Genomic DNA, 25,756 nt, shown 5'->3' with positions numbered 1-25,756 from the left:
AGTGCTGTCAAAACACCACTTTAAGACCCGATTCACTTTCCTACGCGGTTTCTTTACTTTTTAGCGAGGAGACAACTAAAACCCGGCCGGAAACCCATTAAAGTGGCGTTAGAGCAGCCGAGGGCACTGGACGGCACACGATAAACAACCGCGCGCTTTTCCTTCCTGCCCCAGCTTTACGAGGGGAATAAAAACTCAGGGTAAGAGGGGAAAAAACGCCAGTTGTTGCTAACACATTTGCATGATGGGTTTAGACTATTGGAAAACCACAATCTCAGAGAAAACGTCTAGAGGCACCCACATGTGTTTGGGTTATCGTCTGCGCGGACTGATCGCGAGCCAGCGCCCTGGAACCCGTCTAATTTGCTCGCTGTTAGAAAGTAAATGAGCAAATTTGTATATTTATCTCTGTGGAGGGGGGCAGTATCATTCCATAATTCATTATTTATTGTAATCTGTAGTTAGTGGGCTCGGGAATGTTTAGTTCTCTGCCAGATATTTTATTTCGCAAAGTTTGAGAACGTCTGATCTCGGCGGCATTGTCGTGTTTCAAGCCCTATATATATCCGGTGACACACGCTGCACCAGATGCTACCCTCTAACTATTACCCCAATAACAAACCGTGGGCCTGTGAAAGAGAGTCTGTGAAGGCTCCAGCAGAAACAATGTGGGGGCCCGGCTCCTGCGGGCTCCGAGTGTTTGCGAACCAGTCTGCGATGGTGTCCGTTACCCTTTTTCCCTATAAATAAAATGTTTTTAAGCACTTGACACAAAATCACGAGTTCCCATGTCACGAAGAAATAAAACACGAATATTATGTATCGCGCCCTCGTGCCGCGCGCGTTCAAGCCGTGAATTTTCAGATTTAAACTTTTCTGCATTTATTCGCTAATTGTATTTTCTTCAGTCGTCTAGTTTCAAAGAACTCGTTAGAGCGAATGCAACGTCATTTCCTCGGCCACATGTAGTAAAATAGGAATAAACTGGGAGTAAACAGAATTCAGTCCCCTTTCAGTGTTTACAGCCCCAGTCTGGTGTTTCTGAGTGTCCGTGATGAGTAGAAAGAAGAGTAACGTTGAACATGTTTATGGGATAAATATGGGACTTTCTAGAGATAATCTTTCAATTTTCAGCCTTTTAAAAATTTTTATTTGTAATGTAGCAAAGTTTTTAAAAATTTAAAAATAAAAGTCTCTTTTTAATTATTAAAGGTATATCTGAGCGCCTACCTAGAGAATAAATCAAGGTTACGTCTGTATTATTGCACTACTGATTGTATAGATAATAAAGCGAGCTGAAAGTGGCCAGATGGTGACGAAGGCTGCACATGTTGCTTCAAATTTCCAAAAGATAATAAGGCCACAGACTAGTGGCCATATACAATGTTCACTAACTTACACCCTGTATTTTCAAGATAGCCTCTGGACCACAGCCACCCTGCATATTACAGTTGGTAAAAAAATGGAATACATAGGGTCTCACCGGGAAATTTTTAAAGAACTCTACCTTTGCCTGAGGTTCTTTACAGAACCCAACCCGTGAATAAACTGTCTGTATTATTAAGCTTCTGTTGATAAGGCAGTGATTGGATTTATGAACGGGCCGGGTTACAGACTTCCAGTCCCTGTTGTGATCATAACTTGATGACGTAGCGTAGAAATGATGATGATGATTTAACCGTTCAGTCGAGGCCGACTTTCGGTCACTTTATGGATCGTCATTGTCCATGCTTTACGATTTTTGACCATGTCTTAATTACTCGGAGGGTGCCTTCCAGGACCATGATTGAAGACGTTTGGTTGTGATCCATAAAGTATTTCGGCAAAGATAGTGGAGTAGTTTGCCATTGATTTCTCCACCACTCCCCATTTATCCAGGCTTGGGACCGGCGTGTCGCTGTCGCCAACTACACGGCTGGGTTTAATACGATATAATACAATACAGTACAATATAAATACAATACAAATAGAACATAGAGAAGTCAAAGGTCAGAGTTGAGGTAGACCCATACCTGAGGAGAAGGCTACCCACGGGATGGCCGGGAACACGGGGGCCTGCGCAGCTGCCTCCCCGCAGTCAAATGTCTCGGCTGCCTGCGAAAGGTCAAAGGTTGGAGGTCAACCAATAGTGCACGAGGCCTGCGAACTGTGAAAACTAACGACTGACACGCAACAAGAGGAAACGGAGTTCTGCACCAGCCTGAGTGACATTCTACCTTTTCAGTATTTTAGCCCCTGAAAAGCTTCCTGATCCTGTACATGAGCCCCATCTGAAGTTCCAGAGAAACTACAGAGCCTCCAAGCACATCTGATGGTAGTGATTTAAGCCAGAGTGCTTTGCTTCTTCCCAGATTATTATAACAATTGAGTTACAGTGCATTTCTGGTATGGAGGAAATTGTTTAGCAACAACGCAACAATGCCCCCCCTCCCCCCCACAAGAGCCCCGGGCCGTGTTATTTCAGAGCACTGTTCACATGGCACTGTTTAGCTACAGCTGGATTATTTACACCAACCCGTCTCCCAGCTAACGGTCACCCTGCCATCCAAGTACCGTAGACACTTTGTGGATAAAGGCGAATGTACATTGCTCAAGGATCGTGAAACTGAGCTTATAAGAATGATAAAACATCGGTGCACACGTGCCGAACCGTCGTATTCCCTCTGAAACTGCGGCTGGGAAACGAGACGAACAGCTAGATGCCGAGATTCAGCCTCATGCACACATCGCTTAGGGTATCGCACAGGTTTGCATACTAACTCACAAAACACCGTTTAGTTAATCTTTGAGAGGCTTGTTGAAATGTTGACAACAAATTTTTATGGAGTATAATTAGGAACATACAGGTGTCCAAATGGAAGGCGGTGCGGTGGCGCAATGGGTTGGACCGGGTCCTGCTTTCCATTGGGTCCGGGGTTCGAGTCCCGCTTGGGGTGCCTTGCGACAGACTGGCATCCTGTCCTGGGTGTGTCCCCTCCCCCTCCGGCCTTACGCCCTGTGTTACCGGGTAGGCTCCGGTTCCCCGCGACCCCATGTGGGACAAGCGGTTCAGACAATGTGTGTGTCCTAATGTTTTTGGATTCAAACCTCTAAGCACCTTTCACTTTGTACAAAGCGTTTTAAGTCAGGGGTAGATGGTAGAGTAGCAGTTAGAGCTGCTTCCTTCGGACCCAAGTGAGTACCCTTGAGCAAGGTACTTACCCGAAATAGCTCCAGTAGAATTACTCAGATGTATCAATGGGTAAATAACATTCTAAGTTAAATGAATAAAGAATAATGTGATTTTAAATTATGAGTACATGGTCAGTAGGTATGATGGCAATAAACAAGCATTAAATGATCCTATTAGTAATATACTAAAATTTTAATATTTTTAAATATCCACACACACACACATTTTCTAAACCACATGTCCCATAAGGGGTCGCGAGGAACCGGAGCCTACCCGGCAACACAGGGCGTAAGGCCAGAGGGGGAGGGGACACACCCAGGACGGGACGCCAGTCCGTTGCAAGGCAACCCAAGCGGGACTCGAACCCCAGACCCACTGGAGAGCAGGACCCGGTCCAACCCACTGGCCCACTGCGCCCCCCAAGCTAGCGATGTTCTGCTTTTAAATATCCATCCATCCACTATTACCAGCCATTTGTCCAGTGCAGGATCATAGTGGTCTAGAAACCATAGGGTGTGAGGCAGGGTACACCCCCGACGGCTGCAGTCCACCACACGCACGCACACACACACGCACACACACACACACACACACACACACACACACACACACTCATTCACTCCCACGTACACACAGAGTGGGCAATTTAGAGTCGCCAGTCCACCTGAAACACGCCTTTGGACCATAGGAGGAAACCCACGTGAACACAGACAAAACATGGAAACAGCACAAGGGCTGTTAGGCACCGGCGCTACCAGTTGCGCAACCATGGAACCCACACACACACACTGATTGAAACCGCTTGTCCCAAGCAGGGTCGCGGCGAGCCGGATCCTAACCCAGCAAGACAGGGCGCAAGGCTGGAGGGAACACACCCAGGACGGGACGCCGTCACAAGGCACGCGGAGCGGGACTTGAACCCCAGACCTACCGGAGAGCAGGACCCAGCCAAACGCGCTGCGCCACCGCACCCCCACCACGGAACCCTTAATGCACAACATTTTCACTGGCTATTATTCCAATTGAGGTGTTGTTCAATTTTTCTATATATTTTAGTGACCTTCCCATGACACCTTAAGTTTTACTATTCTGCCTTTAGTTATGACAAATCATACACAAATGACCGACTGTTCAGTATCTTCGAAAAACATGGTAAAACATAGCTTTCCTCAGTTTTTGTGAAAGTATTAGACTGGACTGCACTGTATTTCTGCATTAAAACAAGGATTATAAAACACAAAGACGAAAACCTGGCACTGATTAAGTAGTTCCTTTAAGTTCTGGAGTTTTTTTTTTTTTTTTTTTTTTTTAATATATTAAATCCCTCTATTTCTGCTATTTCTCTTTAGATGCGTAAGCAAAAACAGAAGAACATGTTTTTTGAAAGTATGAGCCTGATGTATCTCAGAAAAATAAAGTGTGACAATAAAATCTAAGGTCCAAGTATTGGCAAATTATTGTTACCACATAATAGCCGAGAATAAAACTATATGACTGTAAGAAAAAAAAGACACTAGCAGCACATACGTTCTTGTTTGTTTTGTCGGTTTTAAAGGCGCTCCCGGTGCCACCCGCAGCCAAACCTCCTGCAGGGCCAAGCGCCAAAACGTCTAAGCTACCACCGCAGTCGGGACGGGCCCAGAGGACTCATGCACAGAGCAGTGCGTCACCCCGTGGGCAGAAGCCCGCTCCGCCGACGGGACACTTGCGCGACCCGCTCCGGCTGACTCGTCCCAGAGGACGCTGTAACGATCCGGCTAAGCTAATGAGTTAGCCCAGATCCTCACGTGGATTCCAGAAAGGCGTAAAAGTATATAAATCCAGATGGACACGGACAAAAGGACGCTCTTCTTTTTAATATCTTGTGGGAAACTATGGATAACATATTTCACACAGCTGTCCTTACAATAAAATAACCAACATTAAAGCAATCTCCAAAACGTGCGAGGCACAAAAGGGTGTACACGGCCACGTATATCAGCTTGCGCGCCCGGGAGCCAGCAACGAGGGGGCGGAGCAACCCCTTAATCTCCACCATAATACGTCATCATTACAACGCACGCGAGCCGTAGGCAGGCAGGCAGGCCGGCCGGCCGGCCACTCGGCACGCATTCTATTTATCGATCCTCCGCAGGGTAAATATAAAATGGCATGCGCGGTGCGGTCTTTAAAAGTCACCGGGAAGCAACGCGTTCGGCTCCGTGTCACTTATTACGAACTTGTCGAGCCAAAAAGGAAGGGAACAACAGACCGAGTGACCAAAATGACCGCTACGTATTTAGACGAGTTAACATTATCTACGGCGGCCGCAGTTCTTAAAACGGCAGCCCACGATGCCGCGTACGAACGTAAATGCCAGGGGTGCAAGCGAAAACCGTCACAATGCTGGAAATGGATTGCAGCGAATACTTCCTCCGCATACGTGGGTGTGGAATTTCAGCTATGTTGTGGAACATCAAACATGACGTGAAGACAGACACATTTCGCCAGATGAGCTCAAACGGCCTCCGGTTCTACCGCATCCGAAATGTAGGTAGTTACAGCCGAAGGGAAAAATGTGACAGGTATCGAAGATGCGTAATCCGTCTATTTCGGGCCTCATTGTGTACCCTTTCGTCTAAGTCACACCGAAGCAACGCTTATTGAAGTCCCTGTTATTCGTGCAGAAAAACGTATAAAACAAGACGGCTTTCGGCTCCATGAGAATCTGGCCCTGGTGTTTTGATGGAAACAATGTGTTTTCAATGGGGGGGGGGGCTGTGGCGCAGCGGGCTTGGCCGGGTCCTGCTCTCCGGTGGGTCTGGGGTTCGAATTCCGCTTGGGGTGCCTTGCGATGGACTGGCGTCCCGTCCTGGGTGTGTCCCCTCCCCCTCCGGCCTTACGCCCCGTGTTGCCGGGTTAGGCTCCGGCTCGCCGCGACCCTGCTTGGGACAAGTGGTTTCAGTGTGTGTGTGTGTGTGTGTGTGTTTTCTCAATGGGTTGAGTTGTAAGCTGATGTGTAAATACTAGAATCACTGACAGGAAAACAAAAGCAAGTTTGGTCATTTCTAGTCAAACGCAGTCAGAGTGAAAGACTCGGTTTCCCTCAAATTTACTCAAAATTTTACTCGGATTCAGCGAAATGAGCCAATTTCGGGCAAATTTTTTCAGCGAGTCAAATTTGATCAAAGAGTCAAATTCAGTGAAAGAGTCAAATTTAGTCCAAGAGTCACATGCGGCCAGTAACAACTCACCACATGCGCCGAGCGGTGGATGTCAGTGCCGGAGACAATGTAATCACACACCGTGAGGAAAGATTTATTCACATAAACACATACCTCAAACCCCCCGAAGTCATCATCGTCCATTCTCACAGGCACCTGAAATAGAGGAAATACTAATAAAAATAGAGAAATTGAAAATGGATTCTTCAGCGCATCAGTTTACACTAAATTCCTATCCCTGGAGCTGTTTATAGGACTCAGACACAACTACAGTGACAATACACTGTACCACAATGTCCAGGAAGAACACCTTGCAAGCCCACATCGATGATTTTAATCAAGTCTGGCATAACTTGAAGCAGTATTTGTCTATAGATAACGTCAAAAATAAATGCATCGGCTCCTCGACTTACGAAAGCAATTGGGATCGGAAATCCATTTGTGCATCAACTCTCAATTAATGAAAGCTGAATAATACCTACAGGTTCTCTGCAAATTTTTAAAAAAATTCTCTGCAACACTCATTATTACCTCAACACCTTCAGCCAACATTAAAATTAATTTAAAATTACCGACAATCTGTAATTTCTACAATCTTCTAATCAATCTCAGCAGTTGACTGATTCGTTACATTAGTGTGTGCCGCTTCTACTTCATTATTTACACTTTGGAAAGGGTAACAATACTGAGATTCTTCCATTTATTTATGGATTAGGCTCTGTAAAAGTCTCAAAAATATATGAAAATTACTTTCAATAATTTTTTCAATAAATTCAATAATTTTACCAGTTTCAAGATACTAATTGGAAAGACTTGAAAATAGGTATCTAGTTATTGATCGCGGACACTGAGGAAGACTAGACACCAACAGAGTAAGGTTCATATCTAGGTGAACCTAAACAATGTGGTATGAGTTCCAGAATTTGTTATTGCTAAGCAAATATAAAGAGTTTTGAAAAAAAATCATTTTTTAAAATTGCCTAATAAAAAATCTTCTTTTTGAGAAAATTGGAAATATTTTTTATATGGTAAACATTGTATTATGCACCCGTCTCGAGTCTTTGTAGGCAACATTTTCCATTAAATTAACTCTCGCTCTGCACGGTAATTACTATATATCCATTTGTTCCCTGTGCAAACTTCAGTCTTTTCTTTAAACAACTATATTTAAAATAGAAATAATTTTTGCCATATATGTATATGCACCTTTATTAATACATTTACATTTATGCATTTAGCAGATGCTTTCTCCAAAGCGACATGCATCGCAGCAAAAATACAACTTTTTGTATTACATTAGGAGAAAGAGAGATATAGTTGCAGACGTGTGACTTAAGTAAACCCAGTTTGTTTCTTTCCACTTTACGCACCAATGTTCATCGTACGAGTAGGTGCATAAAACTCAGAATAGATGAAGCCTGATCACCTATTTTTTTTTTGAAAGGTACACTTTTTTTTAAAAGGGACACAAATATTTATTCACTTAGCAGGCGCTTTTGTCCGAAGCGACTTCCAATGAACTCTATGTAGTGTTATCAGCCCACACACCTTATTTACCGCGGTGACTTACACTGCTAGATTCACTACTTACAATGGGTCACTCATCCATACATCAGTGGAACACACTCTCTCTGTCACTCACACACTATGGAGGAACCTGAAGCATGTCTTTGGACTGTGGGAGGAAACCAGAGCACCCGGAGGAAACCCACGCAGACACGGGGAGAACGTGCAAACTCCACACAGACTGAGCGGGAATCGAACCCACGTTCTCTCAGGAGCAGTGGCTGTGTAAAGGCACAGAGATTGAAGCGGACAGGGTGCCGGACTGATTGTCGGCCGCACCGCAAACCGCCACGCCGGCCCTGGACACGGGCTGTAAACACTGTGGAAGCGAGTTGAATGAAGGTCCTCGTAAACTCCCACACCGATTTGGTGCATTTCACTGCCAACTAATATCTAACTAATTAAAATACTCGTAAGACAAGAAGCCGGTGCGCAAGTAAACACAGCAATAATCATCGAGGGATTTTTTTGTATGTCTGATCGCAGACGTACGCTCACATACACACGTCCCCGGCGGTACGAACGCACGCACACTCGCTGCAAGGGCACCGACGCTGGACAGACAAATACACACAGGGACGCAGTCATGCCTTATTAATAAAACAAAGGGTGTCGCGAAAAGGCCCATACCGACATTACACGGCACATCGATCGCAAGATATGTCTGAATGATATTATTTATGGCACTTGTCACACAAGTGAGCAGACGTGGGTCTGAGGAGCGCGCTGCAAAGGGCAGACTGCGCATTTCGCAGTTCCCACACGACGTCGGGGTGACGTCAGAGTCGAACCGAGCCGGGCAATAAAGTTAGGCCCGGCGCACATGCCCCCGCGGCCCCCGCGGCCCCCGGAGCCCCCCGCCCCCACACGCCCCAGCGCGGGGCAGAAGCGCGGTCGGCTCCGGTCGTAGTGCTGCCGGGAGCTCGCGCCGCTCGCAAGCTCCCCGTACGCACGGCCAATTTGTTTGGGGACTCTTTGGACCTTCTGTCGGTTTTCCTCGACAGGGCTGTTAACACGTAGCAGATTGTAGCCGCCGTTATTAAAAACCGCAATTTTTAAAAACGTTTATTTTTAGCCACCCCAGTAAAACGACTCGGTCCAGAGGAGACGCACGGAGACGCGAGCGCGCCCGTTACGAGCCCTCTAAACCTTCCTCTCCCCTTTGATTCCGAACACGAAGCCGCAGTACGAAAAAATGCGGCGCGTTTAAAAGCACTTTCTCAGTCTAACGCTAATTTGGCAGCGCTCTTAGCGCCTTTAAAGACTCCTCTTCAAGGCGAGACGAAGTAATTACAAGAACTGGGCCGAAAACTCAAAGCAGACCTTGGCCTGCGCCGGGGCCTTTGGGTTTGGCTGCCGTGTCGTGCGGCCTGGAACGCGCGCTCGCGCAGCCCAGGATCGCTCCCACGGCGGGTCACACCAAGAGCCCCGTGTCATCGGCGCAACCGTTCGCAGCTCCTCTGCTCCTCATTTTTCCGCCTCCCCTCCGCAAATCGGCCGCCCGATTTATACATTTCGTTCCGTGTCATCGTGGCTTCATGCGAACAACACGGACCCCCCACGTGTCTGGTACTGCTTGAGTTACTGCTCAAAATTTGGTTTTCTCTTTCTTCTACGCTTATTGGAAACAACACCACATAAATGAGAAGCTGTGACATTGTGGGGTTTCTTCTACACTTCGAGTAAAACAATGTTTAAAGACTCAAAGGCTTCCAGAGACTGTTTTAAAAAAAAATTATAATAAAAAAAGCAGTGGAGGAATTTAAAAAAAAAAAAATTTTTTAAAAATTGCAAAAAAAGAAAGGTTGTCCCAAGGCTGGAATTTCTACTTAAGGCAAATCAACTATTATTCAAGTTATCTTCCTTGTCTGAAACGGGTGCTGGACTCTGAAGAAATGAGATGACTCATGGAAAGAGGCCACACTTGCAAACCAGCTGAACGCTCTTCAGCACAAAGACAACCATTTACAAATAAATGCATGAAATGCACAACAGATGTATCCTTTAATCAATATTCATACAATAGGTCACATGTGTGTTATCCGGTGCCAGCGGAGGTCCCCCCCCCCCAACCTCTGCAATTAACTGAACAAAACCAGATACGGGCGCATTCCTACGATTAATAAATAACCATCTTTTTTAATTCCCAAACAGAGCTGTAGCCGAGTCCTTCGATAAGGGCCACGGGCAAAGGGCCACGTTACCCATGATTACTTAGCGCGGCCAACGTGTACCGTGCGGGACGCTGTATCTGGACAGAGCGAGGGAGGACACGTCGGGCGTCGTGGACCTCCGCAGATATACAGCGACTCCGGGAAACGGGTGGATGAGCGCGTGGGCCGTTTCCCCGGCCAGCGCTCAGTGTTCGTGGGAAAATCGGGATGCTGGCAGCCTTTGTTTCACACAATGTGGGTTCGATAAGGGAAGCGCAGACACCAGGGTTTGGGGTAGAACGTTCACTGACAAAATGTCACCAGCAGATTAATACCATTTCTTCTCAGCCATATCCCCCCCACAAATTTCACAGCGGCACCGATAAATTACACGAAATGAAAAAGTCGATAGCTGAGCACCGACTTTCTAGTATGTGTTGTGTAAAAATGATTTATAAATATCCCTTACAGCTGTGATCTCAGTTCCCAACCCCAGCTCTTAAACACACCCATCATATAATCACCCTTTGTGTTATTATTATTATTGTTTCTTCATTGGAAATATTAATAACTGTATACACGAAGAGAAAAGATAGCTCCCACTGTGCAACATTTGAAAGGAACTAATAACAAAAATGCAATGCAGACTTGGGAAGCTGGAGGGGAAAATAAGTTCCAACAGGGACATTTCTCAGCGAAAAGCCTGAGGTCTGGATTTGGAAACACACCACACTGTATATGAAACGAAACTCCAATCAGGATATTGGCACCTACAGCTACATTCCAGGGGCACGGCGATGAGATGAAGAGCGGCAGTAGAGTCGTACAGGTCAGCGGGTACGAAACCAGAAGTGCCGAGCGTGCTACAGACCGACGGTCTATGTATAAGTGGATAAATAATAGGGTACACTTTTTACCCCGCTACCACCGGGACACCACTTCGGGTGCCACACATGAGCCACTACGCAAAGAGCTAATTGGCCGCAGTGCGTCTCGCCCATTAACTGTTGTGTTCGACTAATTGGAGGCAACCGGGGGCTGTTTTGCGGAACAGCTGTCGCACAAGCTCACGCGTTTACTGCGAGCGGAAAAGCACGCCAAGCGGCCCCAGTTGGCCGGTGCCGGCAATCAAGACGCTCGCCGAGGCGTAGACGTATCGGGTTTCCGCACTTAGCAGGAGCGAGTCGGAGCGCATTCTGAAGGAGCGCTTGAAGCCGCGCTTTTACGGCCGCTCGAGTCAGACACTAAGTGGCTTTTAAAGGGCCTTAAAATGCAAACATTAAAGACAATTTGCACCATCACGTGTTCCTCATTTAGACGCTGTGGGTGTAAAACGTGAAAAGCAGATGGAAGGATGTAGGATTCGGCCTTTGATGCTTTTTGAGTAACGCTTGAGGACGACTCTTGACTAGGTGGCAAGAAAGTCTTCAGCCCCACAAGACAGAAGGGACTCATTTAGCAGAATACTGACCATCGACACCACGAAAACACTGCGGTATTTTACTGAATCGGGAGAACGTGTCGAGCAGACCAATTCAAAACCGACTGAACCGACTGGTACGTACAGGAGAACTTAAGATCCAGCACAGCGGAATCCACGGTTAAAGAAAGCCTCATAGGGCCATGCCGATGCGTTCACAAGCTATAACCGGCCCCGCTCCGGTCACGACGACATTTGCGAATTACGAAGCGTAGCCCGATCCGTTTCTCAGTTTTGTCTTGAAAAGTGCAGCCGCCCTGGGCCGAGCTCCCCTTCAACTCCGCGCATCCATCAGAAAAAAGAATGACACACAACTTCCATTACGGCCTTGGAACGGCTGCCCGAGCATCACCAATAAAGTAGGAAATGAGACTAATTATTTCCTGAGTAGAAGTCAAAACTTTTCTGTTCGCTCAAAGCGGAGCACTCGGACCGGAGAAAAAGCGCTCCATTAACTCCTGGAATGGGCAGGACGTTCTGGTTAAACACCACGTCAGATCTGGGCCCACCTACAGCCAAGGATTAATGTTATCAAAACACATTTTTTTTTGCAATAATTGCTTTTGGTTATTACAAGCAATTTGTATCGTGGGATATGGCTTCAGCTGGGGTGCCGTGACGGGTAAACCTGGGCTGGAGGACCACGCCCTCGAACCTCAGACGGAGCACTCTGGTGAGAGGCCCCCTGCCCTCTACCATCAGCAATGGGGAACACTCCTCTGTCTTTCCTCAATATTATAGTTTCCATATCTACCTCCTCCAACTCACCTTCAGCGAGAAGGCAAATCCCACAAGGTAGGTCTGAAACGCTGAATATTTTCCCCATACGTGGGCAGTTCTCAGTGTTTCATATTCACACGTATTAATTTATCCGACACTTTTCTCCAAAGTGATGCTCCTTACAATTTTTTTTTACCCATTTATTAACCAGGGAAATTTTTACTGTATCACTTTGGGGATCTGTATCATCAAGGGAACGAAAGCAGGAGGTGGCATTCAAACACGGGACCTCGTGGCTACAAAAACGGCTCTCTCCACTACACCCCCTGCTGCACCAATATGGATAAAAATCAAAAATAGCATTAGCTTAAAATAAAGCTAAATGGGTGATAATTTTCTTTACAGAAATAACACCTTATTAAATAAATTCTAAAATAGTTTTTTGAAACAACTTAAGTTGGAAACTTAATTTTGTCTTGATCACTGTGACCTACCCGAAAAAGAATGTGCAAGAATGCTTGCAAATTCAGCAGCGGAGTGACTTCAAGGGTGAAAAGGCACCTTGCAGTAATCAAAGCAGTCTATTGTTTGCATTCATATATTCATGTTTTTGCTAATAAGACAGTTCATGGTCAATGCATTGTTTGACAAATGTTAACACTGTTTAACAATCAAATCCATTCAGTTGCGTTCAGTTATGCTCTACGTGAGAAAAACTGAGCTTGGGTGCTTCATTGTGAAATGAAGAAAGATAAAATGGGGGGGGGAAAAAAAAGTGGAACAACTTGCCAGGTTAAAACTCGAGGTCTGTGCTGTGCAGATGGTAGTGTACTTAAAGAACTTAAATCAACTGCAATTTCAGCACTGGAGAGAACCGAAGAGCACTTGTGTCACTCCACTTCTCGGGGGCCGTACGCAGGGGATTCAGGAACAAGGCAAAAATCTCACATTCAGACATCTTTCCAATGGCGTTCAATTACTGTGACAATTACGGTAATACAATATATTCATTTTCGACTTGGATAACAATATAAACCAAAAAATATTAGCATTAATTCAGTTGAGCGGGCAAGATCCCACTGCTATGCAAACAAGGCCTTCGGTGAAGTTCATTTTACAGTATTTAAGGGCAACTGGGAGTACTTAAGGCATGCACTCAAGAGTGAAACCATGGTACGCTACAGTGCAGAGATATACATTACAACCAAGGCACATGGAGAAGTAACCTGTGGGTAAAAAGTAAAAACCAAATCAGGATGTATTCAATAGGCCACATGATGATTGACGCCAGGAGTGGGCTCTCCAGGCTCTTGGTACCGTCCGCCGTTAGGTCACCGCCTGACGGTCAGTAAAGACGCTGTGTCAAAACACAATCGACTTGTGACACAGAACATAAAACATGTCACGGAACTCCAAAGGCCTACATTAAATCATTTTCGCAAGACAGTCTTTAGGAAGACTGCAAACGTAGCAGTGTTCACTTTCCAATCAGATTAAGGCTCTTTAAGAGGCCACAGATACAGGGCACCACAGGCTTGGAGGATCAATAACACCAGTTTATACAGTAAATAAAATAATCACTCCCACATTGCTTGACGGTTTAGGACTATTAAGAGCGAATTCACGCTGAGCAGCCTTTCACCAAATCTTGGCAGTCTCCAATGAGCTCAGGAGCTGAGACAAACCAGGAGCAGAAGAGGTCGGCTCAGCTCGCCTCATTGCACGGTGGGGGTTAAAGGACCGTCACTCTTTCCATGGCTAGAACCCACCACACCGATACGCCACCATTCTGGGTGGGCAGCGAACTCACATCACACCGCCTTCGCCTAACGTGCGACTCTTATTAAACTGCCTCGCACTGCACTCTTCTTTGGTTGAAATCAGAAGATCCCGCAGCCGCAGTCGAGACGCCTGCCACTGGACCCGGCGATAGGCCCGCAGCCTGCCAGGGGACGTAATTCGAACCTAGAGCAAGAAAGAGGGCAGCATTAATAAATAAGGGCTGTACAGTAGCCCCTACTGTAAGTTTCCGACTGCCAGCTCTCCGTACCCCATTCACCATTAGCAAATCCAGATGTTGGGCTGATATTCACAGCTGAGATCTCAGTAAATATAGATGAACCATTTTCATAATGGCCATGACTTTGGGTAGGTGAATAAAATATGATTACATTTATTTACATTTACATTTATTCATTTAGCAGATGCTTTTCTCCAAAGCAACGAACCTCTCAGAGAAAATACAATTTGCGCATTACATTAGGAGAAAGAGAGACAGAGTTGCAGACATGTGATTCTTACATTTACTCATTTAGCTGATGCTTTTTTGCAAAGCAACTTACAAGTCGCTTTGTCTTTTGTAAACCTAGTTTGTTTCTTTCCACTTTATGCACCGATGTTCATCGCACAAGTAGGTGCATAAAACACAGGATAGACGAATCCTGATAACCTTCCTACATTTTCTATTTTTTTAAATAAAAAGGTACACAAACATTTACATACAACACCGGAGTAGCGGCTTTGTAAAGGCTTATCTGGGCATGATCGTAAAGTTACAGTGTATGAACATTTACACCTTACATGAGCTGAAGAGATTATGGGTGAAGTGAGTCTGGAAAAGGTGGGTTTTCAGACCCTTCTTCAATGTAAACAGAGTTTCAGCAGTTCTGAGTGAGAGGGGGAGGTCATTCCACCACAATGGAGCCAGAACCGAGAACCTCCGTGCTTTACCTTTCGTGTGCTGGACCACCAAGCGAGCAAAAGTAGACAAGCGAAGGGGCCTGGCTGGGGTGTAGCGGTTGATCAAGTCTTGTAAATAGCCAGCAGCAGTTCCACTGATGCATTTGTAGGCCATAACCAGTGTGTTGAATTTGATCCGAGCAGCTACAGGAAGCCAGTAAAAAGAAGTGAGTAGAGGAAATACATGGGAACGCTTCTGCAAGTCAAACAACTCGTGCAGCAGCATTCTGTAATAGCTGCAGACATTTGATGGCAGTAGCAGTAAGGCCACATCAGAGAGAGTTGCAGTAGTCCAGACAGAATGTCACCATGGCCTGGACAAGTAGGTGGGCAGAGTCAGCTGTGAGGTAGAGACAGATCCTGTGAATATTATGCAGGATGCATCTGCAGGACCGGGTTGCGGCTTCGATGTGCTGAGAGAAAGATAGACTTGATTCTATCGTCACTCCCAGACTCTTAGCCAAGGAGGTAGGAAAATGAGTGAGCTGTCCAGTTTGATCGATAGATCGTGACAAGAGGAGAGACCAGCTGGGAAGTGAACAATCTCTGTTTTGGAGAAGTTGAGTTGGAGATGGTGATCAGACATCCATGCAGAGATGTTCGACAGGCAGGCAGCAATGCGCGGAAATGTCTGATGCTCCAGGTGGAAAGGAGAAGAAGAGCCGGGTATCATCAGCATAGTAGTGGTATTTGAATCCATGGGAGGCAATGACAGGGCCGAGGGAGGGGGTGTAGATCGAGAAAAGCAGAGGACCCAATACCGAGCCCTGCGGAACACCGGTTGAGAAAGGCAGAGGAGAAGAACGAGAGCGCCGCCAGACCACTTGATAGGATCTGTCAGAGAGGTAGGACTCAGACCATCTTAGTGCCGCACCTTTGATCCCATGCTGGTTAAGAGAGGAGAGTAGAATCCGGTGATTGACAGTGTGGAACGCTGCAGACAGATCGAGGAGGATGAGGACCGAGGAGAGGGAGGCAACTCTAGCAGCTTGGAGAGTGTCAGATACCGCCAGAAGGGCAGTCTCAGTGGAGTGACCAACTTTGAAACCAGACTGATAACCATCGAGCAGATGGTTCTGGGTGAGGAAATCAGACAGTTGATCACAGGCTGCCAGCTGCAGAGTTTTAGAAAGGAAGGAGAGGAGGGAGACAGGTCTGTAGTTTTGGACCGAGTTGGGATCCAGGGAGGGTTTCTTTAACAGAGGTGAAATTAGAGAAGTTTTGATGGCAGCTGGGAAACAGCCAGAGGAGAGCAAGGAGTTGATGAGCTTAGAGATGAAGGTGGAGAGTTGCGGGGAGATGTTCTATAGGAGTGACGATGGGATCGGATCAAGCGAGCAGGTGGTGGCTCTGTGTGACATCAGGAGGTCGGAGATTTCAGATTTGGAGAGCGGCTTGAATTTAGACAACATGACTTCGCAGGAGGTCCATTGCGAACCGGGTAGGGTGATGCTGAGAACTTGTCCGTGATTGCATTGACTTTGTCTCTAAAAAACAAAGCCAAGTTATCAGCAGTGAAAGAAGGAGGAGGGAGCGGCAGAGGACACAGAAGGGATGAGAAGGTGGCAAAGAGTCTGTGTGGTATTTTAGTTGCAGACTCTTTTGTTGTGATAGAAGGCAGTTTTAGCTGAAGAGACAGCAGAGTGAAAAGTAGCTGAGATTTTCACAAATGTCAACATATTATCAGCACCGCTAACCATGTGCTATGAGCAGCACAGCGCTGAAAACATACATGCGATCCAGACTGCAATATTTAGCTCGGATCGTTAATGAAGATGCCCCTCATAACGGTCATGGTAAAAGAAGAGGGTTAGAGTAAGAATTTTTATGACCTCATTTAAATTTTTATCTAGACTTCACAAGTAGTTTGTACAAGCGCCAACATTAAAAAAAAAATTTATTAGTCCTTCTTTAAAAGTCCTGCTCCAAAGTTAAAAGCATACTTTCACTTACTCATCTGTAGCAGATACCGCAACTTCCTCTGCAGCACTGATATGGTGTCCTACAGGCAGTACCCTCGCTATACCATGTTTTTGAAGTGGTCCTGCTCAGGAGAATAACTATTCCTATTCATTTGTAATATATCTCTCCTCACTGGGAGGTAAGGCTGGGGTGTATGGAAAGTTCCAGGTGTTTTTTTTCCCTTCTTTTGAGAAAACACCTGGATTGAACTTTATGAAACATACATACCATGCAGTCATCCAAAAGATGTGGTCCTAGCTTCACGTGAACAGCAGTGTTTGAAAATCTCCTTCGCACTGAAATGTTTCCCAATCATTGGGACTTTTCTCAATTTGGTACCACCGTTTCTATATGCGTAACTTAAACAGGGATGAGCTCGTCCATCCTGAGTTTCCAGAACTGTCTGGTTTGGGGAAACCACCACAAGACACACAGCTGGATGACAAGATATCATCCATTCAGCACAAAGAACCATGGGCTGTGAGGTGCCTGAAGTCCAGAATTCAACACTTCCAGGACCAGAAACCGCACAGGCACGAGCATCACACACCCTTCCTACTCAGGTCATCATATGTTCCAATCCCTCCCTTCTTGGCAGCAATGGCGAGCTCTCAAGACTGTATATTACAAATCTGGGAAAACCTGGGTTTAGGTGCTGTAGGGATAGAAAGCTGAGGTGTAGTTTTTACTGACCAGTTAAGAGCTGGAGCGATTTTACGGTGCTTGCAGTTATGGTATCAAAAGGTAAACCGTGGATTATGAATTCTACTGTAAAGAAACAGAACTGCGCAGTCGAACTGTACAAAAGCAGCTCACAGTTTACCTTGCATGTTATAAAACCGCGTGTGTGTGTGTGTGTGTGTGTGTGTGTGTGTGTCTTCTTCGGGGGGGAGGGAGTTGAACAAAAAACACGACAAAACTCTTGGTGGCTTGGTCTATTTTGGGAAAATACCAAGTAAATTAAAGCTCCAATAAAAAATGGGAGCTACAGTTTCCTGACGGGGGGGCTGGGGGTAAGAAGAAAGCAGAGGAAGAAATTTGTCCGTGCCGCCCCGGGGCCCGGTGCACTCAAAGCGGGTGGCAAACCCCCCCCCCCCGCAACGAAACTGTCCAGAGGGTGCCGCCGGTGTCCGCCCCCGCCTGCCAAGCTCCACGGCCCACGCAAAACACGCCTCTGGGGGCAAAGGGGACAGGCCTGCTCCCCAGGAACCGTACATTGAAAGGGATCCATTTAAAATAGCCTACGGATAAATAAACAAAGCGCCAGTTAAGTGTAATTGGGCAGGAAGGAGGCCGACACAAGCTCATTTGAATGGATCCCTCACAAGCCGGTAAGGAACACTTGGCCGCACTCTGGATTGACGATTGGAAACTCCAGGTTAAGTCTCAAATTTTGGAGAAACTTTTTTTTTTTTCGCAGGATTTTGATTTAACGTTTCTTTTTTTTCCTTCTTTCGGCAAAAAAAAACGAGAGGAAAAGCTATTAAAAACACCAACACACTTGTTCTTTAATGCACATCCTTGTGTGAAATGGCTGAAACATTTCTTAAAAAAAAAAAAAAAACTGCGGCGGGTCTTTCCCACAGCTCGGCCCTTGCCACATCGCTACCATATATCTCAGAGCGGCTCTTTGCTCTGCAGGTTTCTGTCATTGTACCCTCCCCACAAGGAATTTATCCTAAGGTAAACACTCTAAGTTGCAGTTGTCTTAAATCCGCAACATAGAGCACCGCTGAGACTTCCCTCCAAATTTACGTTCATATAAAACTTCCTTGGGCAACTGGCAAGAGGCAAGATAAATCATTTTCTAAATTTAGCCAAATATTACATCATGCAAGTACGCTGAAAAAAGTACATCCAAATTCCCAAACAGGGGTGTTAAGTGTGCAGTGAAAAATCAGGAACGTACTCCAGCGGAGTGAACAAATTACAGCGGCTAATGAGCGCCAAAGTTCAAAACGGAGCTCGGACTGGGCCAAGAAAGAAAACTGCAAAGGTGACAACTACTGCACAAAACGAAAACGAAGCAGTCTGGCACCAACCGCGACTGGAGCCACGTTGCCAAAGACCTGGGCCTTGAGCTCGGAGAACCGAAGGAACAGACCAGCAAGGAAACGGGGCTCCTGTTACTGCGAGTCCCCCCACTAGCAGCCCACCCTTTCGATACTCTTTGCTTGGGTGACGCTCTTGTCCAAATACGCTAAATTTATTCTCTTTTTGTTTACTGCACCTTGTGGACTTGGTGCCCGTGAAACTATTGTGTGGTAAAACACCAAATACAGGTGGATTCAAAACTTTAGTTCCATGTTGGTTTAAAACCACGTATTTTTAATATTGTGCAGCAAGTGTCAAATTATATGTTTCACTGTTAAATTTACGGTGGTGCGGCGGGTTTGACCGGGTCCTGCTCTCTGGTGAGCGTGGGGTTCGAGTCTCGCTTGGGGTGCCCTGCGATGGACTGGTGTCCCATCCGGGGTGAGCCCCCTCCAGCCTTGCGCCCTGTGTTGCCGGGTTAGGCTCCGGTTCGCCGTGACCCCTCTTGGGACAAGCGGTTTCAGACAATGTGTGTGTGTGTGTTCAAATTACAACAACCACTGAGGGAAAAGAGAGGACAAATAACAGATGACATTCTTCACTTGACAAATGCAAAATTCTGTAGATACTTAATTCTCCTGCTGTAAAGAGTAATACTAAAAAACCAGAATGACCGAACAGCTGTTAAAAACAAATACAGGAGATAAAGAGAAAACTGGCAGCTCAGGTGGCTGAACGTGAAGTTTAGCTGATCGCTGAGAGTGAACGAGCACGAGGGAAACTTCCTCATCACCTTCTGGCAGCAAAAAGTCTCGCTTCCTACACACTGACAACAGAAAAATCCTTAATATTCTTGTACTTAATACAGTAGTCAATATTCTGTTGTTAATATTATCATTTTTACGTTCAACATCCGCCTAACAGACATTTGCAAAGCAGATATTCGCTTTAACTGATCGTGCAGCTGAGGATGGGAAATACTGCAGAACAGCAAACTTGTCCGGTTTAATGGGCAAAAGCAGTCCAGAAAAAGTCTAGTGAGCACAGAGCAACTAGGAAGAATACGTGCATAGAGGTGAAAGAGAAGCAGGGACGAACACGCACACACACAGGTTCGAGTACTCCATACGTAGCACCAAAGAGCAAAGTACTGGACTGGTACAGTACGAACAAAGTAAAAACTTCTTGTACAGCTAGTGGCAAAAGAGCTGATGGAAGAATGTCAGTGCCTATAATAAAAACAGCTCCGAGACTTTCTCTCACCGCTTCCATGTGTTTCCTCTCTTGAGTGTGTTTACAGTACTGTTATTTAGTTCATAAACACCGCACTCACAGGAATAGCACTTCTGAGCTGAAAAATACTTTTTAAAATGAGTGAAAAGGAGCATGAAAAACCCAGATAAAACAAACATTGTGCCCCACGTGCTGGAGAAGAGGGGACACACACATCATCTGAACCGCTCGTCCCATTCTGGGTCGCGGGGAGCCGGAGCCTAACCTGGCAACACAGGGCACAAGGCTGGTGGGACACACACACACACACACACACCCAGGACAGGACGCCAGTCCATCACAAGGCACCCCCAGGAGGACTCGAACCCCAGACCCACCAGAGAGCAGACACAGGCCAAACCCACCGCACTGCCAGGACCCCCATTCGGCAGCAAATAGCAACTTCACATTGAGAACCATCGTTTTTTAGTCTGTTTTATTTAATTATTTTTAGCTGACATATTTCGCCCAGGAGGAAAAAATAACAACACAGCGTCTGTGCTCAGTGGAGTTTATTATCATGAATATTAGAACCGAAATGCGGTGCATGTGTCACTGTGGTCCAGAGCGCGACGGTCCTCTGGAGAGTTCTGTGTGGCAAGGTAATGCGCCACTGTTTGGGGAGACCCGTGGGCTGTACTGGCGTCCCCCCAAGGTAAAAACATTTTATATGTTGGCTCCAACCTTTTATGTAAATGTGGCAGCATTTCACGTAACAGCTGGGATGCATGCTCCACAACTCGCCCTGTTGTTCTTTAAAAGCAATCAACCAAAAAACTAGTAAAGCGAAAGGTACTTGTGTGTAAAAAAGTAATTTGTTATGTTCAGCTTGACGACTAAGTGCCCAACAGCAAGCGTAGAGCCACCGAAAACGAAAGCGGCCTCGTTAAACGAGAGCAGCGTTGCCAAGGACCCGAAGGAGGACTTATAGTTTGCGGCCTCAGCGTAGGGCGTGAAACCAGGCCCGTGTGCTGGCAAAGGCACTGCCGGAGACCAGGAAGGACCCGTTCGTCTCCTGCTTAAGAGGAACATCCTACCTCTGCCTTTACGCTTGCGTTCTCACCGACCGGCCCCCTGAAGTCCACAGGGTTCTGCTGTGAACCTGGGGCCCAGGCATGAACCCTAGTCATCAGACCCCACTCGCAGTGCCCTTCCCCTTCGTCCGTCGTGGTTCTAACGTCCTCGGATGCCGTTGCTGCCGCTCTGAGGTCCAAAGAAGAAGCATCTTGGAGCCAATAAACAAAACAGAGTATGTTTCAGCAGTACATGATGCAAACACAGTAATGCCCCGATGCGTGCAGTTAACTTTCGGGTCAGGGAGCGACCAAGTTGCCCGCAGCGTAACATGAGGAAGCAGCATAAAACTCAATAACTGAAATAAATAGTCATGCGCCGCTTAACGACTGACCGCATATACAACGGTGGTCCCGTAACGTTATAATGGAGCTGAAAAATTCTTATCGACTAGCGACATCGTAGTCGTCATAACACGTTGCGCTACGACGTTACTCACGTGTGGTGCTGGTGTAAACGAATGTATTGTGCTGCCAATCATACAAAAGTATAGCACATACAATTATGTACAGTACATAGTACTTAATAATGATAACAAACACCTATGTTATTCGTTTATGCATTTACTATACTGTACTTTCTATTGTTATTTTAGCGTACACTTCCTACTTAAAGTGTACTGTAAAACAGTATGGTGTGTTATGCCAGCAGCAGTGTCATAAATCTCGTGTTTACTGCATCTCTTGACTGCATCGAGGCTATACCATCTAGGTTTATATAAGTAACACTGCATGATGTTCGCACGACGACGGAATCGCCTAATGACGCTTTTCTCAGAACGTATCCCCGTCGTTAAGTGACGCGTGTCTGTAATAGTTTTCCCCCCCCCCCCCACCCTGTAAAGCCCATACAAATAAAGAATATTTTTATTTAAGAACATTTAGGAATTAGAAGGTGTTCTTGAGGCGGGGCCGTGGGGGCACGACGGGTTTGCCCCGCGTTCGCTGCGTAGCGGGACTGGGGTTTGAGCCCTGCTTGGGGTGCCTTGCAACGGACTGACATCCCATCCAGGGTGTGTCCCCTCTCCCTTCGGCCTTGTTCCCTGTGCTGCTGGGTGAGGCTCTGGTTCGCTGCAGCTTCGCTCGGGACAAGCGGTTGTTGACGATGGACGGAAGGTGTTCTTGAAATGAACTGAAATGACGTTTAATTCAGAACACGTTCTACAACGGCTATGGTCGATGAATTTGAGGGATCTCATGTTGTTTGTCTATAAGGCCTGTGCCACCGTTGCCTTCGGAGACCGCGGCCATCCTCGGTCACCGTGAGGAGCAGCAGCCGGCAGCGTGCGAAAGGAGCACATTCTCTCCTCCCCGTGTGATTTACAGCACTCGCATGGCCCGTACGGAAGGGCATTAACACCAGGGCGGTCCAAGTGCGGCTTTCCCCTTCCTTTCGTTTCCTTTCCAAGGCGAAGGTTAACGCATGGGGCCGACAGGGCGTCACAAGGGCCGCGCTGGCAGCTTCAATGTCGGCCACCGGCACCGTTCACAGAACCTCTTGAAAGGCAGAATGAACGACACCACCGAGCGGGAAGGAAACCTCGGCGCGAACGGGTTTAACTGCTCCCACCGCTCTCGCTCCCATCATGACCCGGCCTCAGCTTTGCAGGGTGCATTTCGCACTTCCCTCCGATCCCCTGCTTCTCAGCCCTAAGGCCATTAAAAAAAGGTTTGAGTCACTGAAGCAGCAGAACTCAGAGATATAATTAAGAACCAGTCAAACGAAAACAGTATCCCTTGGTTTTAACTTGGGAGTGACGTTACAGCACGAGCAAACGCACATCTAACAGCAACAACGGTGTAAAAACAAATGACTTAACCATAACAGGTAGGTTTTTTTTTTTTCCCCCCATAATTTGCTCCTTTTGATCTACCATATAAACAGCAAGTTTGGGATCCAAAATGCACTTTAGTTACAGCTTAACATTCAGCAACCATTAGAAGTTATGGCACTTCAGGAGGGATGCAAGCTCAACAGTGGGTGATGGATGTAAACGTATAGCTGCATGCACTTCGCAGGAGTAAATCTGAACAAAACCCTGAGTTATATCACCTAAAAGATTCAATATTCTGTCATGTACACCACAGCAAGTAAAATGCTCATCTGTCCTGAGCTGAAAATGCACAACGCTTGTCTGTCGAATGTCTTTATTTCCTGAGCCATCAATTGTTATGCTCCCATCTCACTAGGAGGACCTTAAACATCCATACATGGAATTTCTACCTCAAAACATCTCCTGGCATCAGTGAGCATTTGCAGCAAGCAGCCAATGTATTCCTGGCACAATTTCTAATTTATAGTCATATTTTATTGCAGGCAATAACATTACACTCGAGCTTGAAATAAGTTGAGTATTTCTATGGAAAACACCCTGGGGCCACTCTGACACAGCAAACATAAAAAGTGAAAAGATCTTGGCCAGAAATGAAACAGAATTATAAAGCGTCCACTAATCACAATTTATAGACTTGTCGCCTTAGAACGATGCCACAAAATACATGAGGTTAGGATACTGTAAGTGATTAAAGCGGGCCCTTCGACTCCTTAGCGCATGGCGTCCACGAGAGTGGCGTCCCAGGGCTGCGATCCAGCGGGCCTGGGTGCACCTCGAGCCTTTTTACGGCGAGGAAATGGGTTAACCTTGTCCAACCAAACACACGCTCAACTCAATTAGGTAACCATGGGCTCAGGTACAATGAAAACCAGAAAGCGTTCTAAGCACAAGGTGCGCTTACGACCGCAGTCCGGCCGACGCGTTCGCGAGGAACCGGGGGGAGAACCTTTCATGTGGTCCTGAGCACTCCGTGGCGGGCGAGGGTGGGCGAGGGCGGGCGGACAGCCGCGGGCCTGATCGGAAAGTTCATTCGAGGGAAAGGCGCAGGTTTGGAAGCGTCTGGAGGATAATTGAAATTCCACAACAAAAACAAACAAGGGAAAGCGGGTCTTTCGGCGGACTCCAAGCGCGATCCCGTGAAAGTCAACACCGTGGTCCTGTTTCCAAAGCGGCGAGATCCTGGCGAGGCGCCGTCTGTTTGCATTAACCTGCAGCCCTTTCAGCGATCTGCTCTGGCCCTCCTTAAAGACACACTTTGGGCCGAGGTTGAAGCCCCGCCCAGCAGGCCAAAGGAAAGTCCGCATCCAAGTTCAACACCTTTTCCATTTACGCAAAGGCTCATAAAGTCAATAAGAAGTTAATGAAATTATCTTTCACAGACTTTGGGTTTCGGTAAATCCTGGCACATGAGGCAGTCTCTAGGAAAAGGTTAAGGTTTACTTTCCTACAGGGCGATCGTTTCAATGCGAGTCTCTGAAATAAACTGCAGGTACGAGCCTTCAGGTAGACAGGCACAAACGGGGTATTTTATGCTACACAGCGATGCCAGAAATTCAGCTCACGATCTATATGAATATTAAATGCACACGTAGTTTTTGTCGACTTCTGCATTTAACACAGTCGTCCAGATGACTGTAGAGTTTCTCGCACTCGAGAGGTGACGAAGAAAGAACAGCTTCCGCACAACAGGTCAAAGGGCTGAACTAGACAACTGCGCGTGTGGGAAGGCCGCCCTTCCTCCGGTGTGCATGCGTGTGCACGTGTTGTCCGTTGCTCTACACACCGGTCTTGGCAGAGCGAGCAAAAGCCACTAATGATGAAACCCACCGTCGTTATTTCACACAAAGCTGCTTTATTCCACCAAGCAGCCCACTTCTCCGTTTGCTTGGTATAATCTGTGCTCACATCTACAGTTTCCAGTTGCCTTCTTCTGCTTCGTTGCTGCAAAATGAAGTGCTTTGTAATCGACTTTTTTGACTCTTGCAAATCCATCGAAACCTTGTCTTGGGTTACCACAAATGGCCATAATTAAACATTGCTCTCCCGCAGGACAGCGGTAGCCCTGTGAAACTTGGTACGAGGTTAGTGGGTGGCCAAATCATGGTGATTTTGAGATCAGTCTTGCAACACGCTGTTGATTAAAATGCAACTGACCAGTCAATGACACCCAGAACCTGAGATTTAAATGTAGAAAATTAACACCCCACCTTTTTGTAGACCAGCTAACTACATTTATACCATTCTTTAACACATAAAATAAGGCATCAGAAATGCACATTGCAGAAGGCAGAGCATCCAATGTGACTGTTTGTTCTCAGTGGGCCCTTCATCCAGAGGAGACACTACTCCAACCAGGCCAATGAAGTCCTACAAGAGTTCCCACAAACTTGAAAGCACTGAGCTCTGTGAAAAGACTGAAGCAGAACACTACTAAATTGTGAATGTAAATTCTGAAACATTACGCCTCATTTGATTATGCAAAGACAGCATCAGGACTCGTCTCCTGCATCCCGTGCGACACAACATCGCAGACAACATGACATCGCA

The 25,756-nt window shown here is 46.5% G+C and overlaps 1 protein-coding gene across 4 annotated transcripts in view; it reads right to left on the bottom strand.

The window, feature by feature from the left end:
* Window positions 1-25,756, bottom strand: part of LOC108942547 (coiled-coil domain-containing protein 91-like) — a 113,065-nt gene that overhangs the window by 68,579 nt on the left and 18,730 nt on the right. For 2 of the 4 annotated variants that reach the window (XM_029252394.1, XM_029252393.1), the window contains 2 exons: window positions 6,490-6,531; window positions 2,013-2,094 (listed from right to left, as the gene is read on the bottom strand). In XM_029252394.1, the coding sequence (XP_029108227.1) occupies window positions 2,013-2,094; window positions 6,490-6,519 (112 nt within the window). In that variant the 5' untranslated portion in view covers window positions 6,520-6,531. Of the gene's footprint in view, window positions 1-2,012; window positions 2,095-6,489; window positions 6,532-8,571; window positions 8,685-14,104; window positions 14,190-25,756 lie in introns of those variants that run through there. The other 2 variants (XM_029252395.1, XM_029252392.1) reach the window with 2 other exon arrangements.

This window comes from Scleropages formosus, chromosome 5 (genome assembly GCF_900964775.1).
Source record: "Scleropages formosus chromosome 5, fSclFor1.1, whole genome shotgun sequence".
Lineage (NCBI taxonomy): Eukaryota > Metazoa > Chordata > Actinopteri > Osteoglossiformes > Osteoglossidae > Scleropages > Scleropages formosus.
This window is presented reverse-complemented; position numbering and strand designations above follow the sequence as displayed.